The sequence below is a fragment of the Nicotiana tabacum genome, chromosome 22, assembly GCF_000715075.1.
Source record: "Nicotiana tabacum cultivar K326 chromosome 22, ASM71507v2, whole genome shotgun sequence".
Classification (NCBI taxonomy): domain Eukaryota; kingdom Viridiplantae; phylum Streptophyta; class Magnoliopsida; order Solanales; family Solanaceae; genus Nicotiana; species Nicotiana tabacum.
Window position 1 is genome coordinate 213,732,896 of NC_134101.1, and position 5,508 is coordinate 213,738,403.

Sequence of the window (5,508 nt, forward strand, 5' to 3'; positions counted from 1 at the left end):
AGATTGTTCTTCCCTTAACCAAAGGTCTCGAGTTCGAGCCTTGGGTATGGAAAAATTCTTGGTAGGGAGCGCTTCCCCCCGAATGGGCGCTACACAGTGCGAATCTGGATATAGTCGGGCTCCAATGCGAGTACCGAACACCGGGTGGGAAACCAAACAAAATATCAAGAGGCATTGAATGAATGTCCCCTTTGTTTCTGTCGACATTGCCAGAATACATCTCTATATCATCTTCTGAAAGGGAACTTTGATGAAACAATTTTTTTTTTTTCTCATTACTTTCTTTTCCATCTAAAATGTATTGGAACTCAAAAAGTGATACAAATTTCATCCTGCTTTCTAATAATAAGAACAAGAACTGTATACATAATTGAATAGAAAAAAAAACTGTCAAAGAATTCCTAGAAAGAATGTGAAAGAATTCCTATGTCATTTGCTATTCACAATGTATGAATAAATGATATCTAATCCTATGTCATGACTATGAGTTTCCGCGACTGAATTTAAAGTCCTTTACAAAATGGAGAGGAATGTCTTCTTGAGTCATGAGGCGAATGCAGAAAAGGCTCTTGCATTTCTCTACTAAAGCTCGTCGGTGTTGATGGCCTCGAATAAAAATTGAGACGGCGTGCACTTCTAGGGGACAAGTTCACTTCTTCTAATGCATGAGATTGTAGCTGTGAAGGGTAATCTCTCAAGCATCCGATTCGCGGTCCAGCTCCAGTACTCCATTTACAAGACAATTGCTTTCCCAATTGAAATGACTTCATTTCTTTGTGTGAATTTATCCTCTGGAGTATACATTCTTGTGCAATTGTCTCTTCTTTACTTTCTTGTTCCTCTGCTGATTCATATCCATCTGTTGGTGATTCTAGTTTAACAGCTTCATTGTCATTCTTTAAACTCTCTAGTAAATCGTCGTGGCTAGGTATTTTTAGATTAGCCAATCTGTTACTGAAGCTATGAGATGATCTTAACTTGTTATGTGGTGAAGCAGCAGGCATCGTCGCTTGTTCTTTTAACTCATTTTTCTCTGAAGTTGAGTCTTCTGATGCAATCTCTGGACCATCTTTTTGAGCTATTTCATCATCAGAGGCGTTATCTCTGAAGTATACGCCCTTCTTCTTGCCCATTGAATCATCTTCATCATCGACAGAATCAAGCTGCATAACGTGATACACTAATCAGTGTTGGAACTTATAATGTCAAAGGAAAACATGACTCAACCTTCAAGTGCAAAATTCTGTACCTTAACATCATTAAGGTCCACGTCGTTCTCCCTTAGAAACGAAATCAAGTCTTGAAAGTTTTCTGGAGTAGGTCGATAATGTCCACTATGAGGCCAGACAGCCTGTTGAAAAATAGCCAAATGAACAGAGTTAGCATCGAAAGAATGTTCATCGTATAATTTTAGGTTTCGAGTGACTTGAATATTGTAACTATACCTTCAATTCTCCTTGTTCCACAACTATTCGACCAGCAGCTAATGTGGCGCCCCCGGCCAAGAAACTTGAATGCTGAAATGATCCTTTCTTTTTCTTCCCAACATATAAGTTTTTAGATGTGCTGAGAACAAATATCCACTTAGCACCTTTTGGTTCACCAGTTGTGTCAAGTAGCTTTCCTGTTTCTTTGTACAAGAGCTTCCCATCTTCCACTACAACTTCATAAGCCTTTCTTTCCATCTGTTGTCAAACCAATTATAGTAAGTAAAACTTCAAAATCTCAGAACCATGTAATTCAAATATGCAAGAAAGTACTTAAGTAAGATTGACAGAAGGACTAAAGACATACCGGACCAAGGTACTTGATGCATTGCTGCTGAAGTTTCGATCGCGGGCATTTGTCAACAAGATTCACTTCTTTGCCTTCTCCTATATCCAACCTGATTTAGAGAAAACAGATTAGCAAATAAGAAGATATATACATTCTATGATCATAAATAAATGTATAAACTTGACCAAACTTACCAGTAGAAGAAGGGCTCTTTACTCTGAGAATGCAACCATTGAACATAATAGAAATGCAAGTTGTGTCCATAACGATGTCTTGGATCGATCTATTACACAGAAAACCATTTCCACATTAGTGCCAGATGATACATAATTAACCAAAATAACAAAATCAAAGTAGCATAGATAATTTGCTTACAGCTTCAAGCCAATGTTGTAAAGCAAGTTTCTGCGCTTTGCCATTCTTAGATAAGCCTTTGCCTACCTGAATAAACAAGGAAATCAGTTAGTAAATCCAGAAATTCTATTGAAAATTTTAAGAATAACATACAAAAATGATGTGATCCAAATTTACCTTGGCAGCTCTAGTTCTTGCTCTTGACCAGCGCGAAATCGCAGTCTCGTGTTTCTCAAGATCAAAAAATGAAATTGAACTATGTTTAAGTTCTGCAAAATCTAATAGTTTCCACCTGAAACAAATTGAAAAGGGTATCAAGAAAATCTGAAATCAATACAATCTTTTGAAAGGAAATACTAATTTCTTAGAAAAAAAATACATACCAACTTTGCTCAATGAGTACTGCACAATCTGCTAATTTTCGTCTAGTCCGAAAACTCTTGTACACTTTCTGCAATTTCACAGCTGCCTCATGTTTTGGGCTGCTACTATATACCAAAGGCGATTTCAGAGTGTCTTCGTTCGTGCTAAACGTGTCCATTGCATTTTCCTTTGTCTTAAAACTGACTGATTTTTCTATCAACATATTTCCTGAACCATCTGATTGCATTACAATGGGTTCAGAATCTTGGCTTTTGAAACTAATGGAATGTAACAGTGTCTTCTGTTCATTATCACCAAAGTTAATAGACTTCACAATAATAGATTCAAGACTGTTTTCCAAATCACTATGTGAAGAAAATGGGCACGAAAACGATATCCCCATACGACTTCAGAATGGATCTTCAACAGATTATTAGACCTGAAATCCTGTTAAAAGAAAAAATATGTTTAGTTGAATCATTCAGATTTGGATCTAATGCCAAATGTAAGCACATAATGTAAAACTTGAATACTATATTATGCAGCTGTACTAATTATAGCACAATAGAAACCCCAACTCTTGTCCTAATAATTAAACAATAGAAGAACTTTACAAAAAATTGGATTGGTCAAAAAAGATACTGTTATTTCCAAGTAAAAGCAGAGAATGTTTCAAACAAGAAAGGAAGAAACAAAGTGTAGACTTTCTTCTTCTTTTTTTATTGGTAAATGTCAAAAAAGAACCTACAAGAACCAAATTTCAAACATAAAATTTTTAACATCTTATATATATTTATATATATATATATATATACACACAAAAAAAAAAAAAAAAAAAAACTTCAGACACCCCATTTCAGACAATGATCACAACATACACACATACACATTACAAAAAGAACATGTCTGCAAATCACAGATCATGCATCCAACTAGTCAAAAAACAGGATTTCAAGAACTACTATCATTATTTTCATAAGAAACCAATACAGAAAATTGAAAAAAAGAAAGAAAGAGTTATCTTACCTCAATGCAAGAAGCTGAGTGAATCAAGAAAATGGAGATGAAGTAAATATACACAAAAACAGAGTAATGGTGGGTTAATATATATGGGATAAGAGAAATCAAGTGGCTTTCTTTTGTGTAACAACGTTGTTGTTCTTTACACTGGTTGCTTTGTGCTGATTTATATATATATATATATAGTAATGAAGAGGAAGAAAGGAAATTGAAAGAGAGAGACATACACAAACACACACATAGGGGCTGTGTTAGTTGGACGAGTGGGGTTAGCACGTGGAATAGACTTTCGGGAATTAAGACGCTATAAAGTTGGAATTTTCTTAACCAACTTTTACTCTTTCAAAGCAGGGGCGGCTCTAAAGGCTAGGCTAGTGAGTCATTTGCCTTAGGACCCAAATATTTGAAGGATCCAAATTTGTTTTAAAATCTTAAACTTTTATTATTATATATTATATAATTTATATAAATAATTATTATAAAGAAAAGTGTTACGGTATATATTTTTGCTATTTGATTGAGGTTATTTTATACCAATAAGTTCATAAATTATGATAATTTTCTCACTCATTAATTAGTATATTTGCTTCACTCTTCAATTTTAATTTTATCCTTTTTATATAGGAATTAAATTATATATATCAACAACATAATGAATTTCTTTTATAATCTTCTCTGAAACTGCATGAACACAAAAGCATTCAAGCACCAAGTGTAATTTAACATATTATATTATGTTATTTATAATTTATTTTAGATATTCACCAATACGTGCTACTAATAAATAGGATAAACTACAATTATCGTTTACACTGATCAGAAGGAGTAAATATTTTTGACACTGTCAATGCTCAAAACTTAACCTATTACGTTATGTACGTTTATTTCTTTTTCTTGAGTTTGATGATAACCAAATCAAAATTTTCACTCTGAGTTTAGAACTTCAACATCCAATAATCCACCACTTTATTCTTTGTGCTCTTTTTCCTCTCTCTTTTTTTTTTTTTTTGTGAAATTCGCTATTTATTGTCTTAAATGATTAATTTATTATTTAGAAAGTAAATTTTGTTGTTAGTGTAAAAATGTATAAAATAAATTTAATTAAAGGCCTCTCAATATAGTTTCGCCTTGGGCCACAAGATCTGTTGAGTTCAAAGTAATGGAATTCTTTAACCATTTTTACTCTTTCAAAGCAAAATCATTTTTGTAAGCCGCTTTAATTAGTTTTCCTCTTTCAACTTTTATAATGATTTTTCAAGTTCTCTCTTCATGTTGGTTTTTTCTTTTACATTTAAGAATTAAGACTGTGGGTGTATTTGGCAAAATATTGATTTTTTTTACCCTAAATAAATTAATAATGCGTTTACCCCACATTTTAAAAGATTACAACGACGTCATAGGTTAACACAAATTGTGGAGAAAGTAAAGAAGAAAATTAAAAGACTTTTACTTGGAAGTTCTTTCTTTTTTTAAAAAAAAAAAAAAGAAGAAGTCAAATACTAATATGTTCAATAGAATAATAGTATTCAACACTGATGACGTTGACCTAGTAGAAATTAGAAATCGCAAATGCTGATGTAATCTGCTAAGCTTCAATATCTCCAAGTAAACGCCAAACGTACCGTAACCTTCAAGATAAAGAAAAAAGAAATTAAGATAAGTCTAATCACAATAACTAATTTTGTCGCATGAAAATACAAGTAATAAATCATCAAAAATACTTCCTCAAATTTTAAATCAATTTTGTGATAAGATCATAATACAACAATAATATTTCAAACAAGTCAAAGTCGGCTATATGAGACATCGCAGTTTATATCGTTCCATTTAATCTCATCTCAATCGAATTATATAAAAGTGTTTCTGTAGATCGAGAAGTTATCTATATTGTGTATTGACGTATGAATCTCTAACATGATTAGTTAAGAGAATAAAATGTTCAAAAAATATTCATATTTTTCTTTTCAAAATTTGACAAATCACAAAGATAAAATG

General features: G+C 32.6%; 1 protein-coding gene across 1 annotated transcript; it reads right to left on the reverse strand.

The window, feature by feature from the left end:
* Positions 1-316: 316 nt before the first annotated feature.
* LOC107809267 (IQ domain-containing protein IQM2) lies at positions 317-3,662 on the reverse strand. Its single transcript, XM_016633871.2, has 9 exons — positions 3,520-3,662; positions 2,514-2,940; positions 2,308-2,422; positions 2,152-2,217; positions 1,971-2,059; positions 1,795-1,885; positions 1,446-1,685; positions 1,250-1,351; positions 317-1,163 (listed from the first exon to the last, which is right to left on the reverse strand). Exons 2-9 carry the CDS (start codon positions 2,894-2,896, stop codon positions 504-506), a joined length of 1,746 nt encoding a protein of 581 aa, XP_016489357.1. The 5' UTR covers positions 2,897-2,940; positions 3,520-3,662; the 3' UTR covers positions 317-503.
* Positions 3,663-5,508: the final 1,846 nt, after the last annotated feature.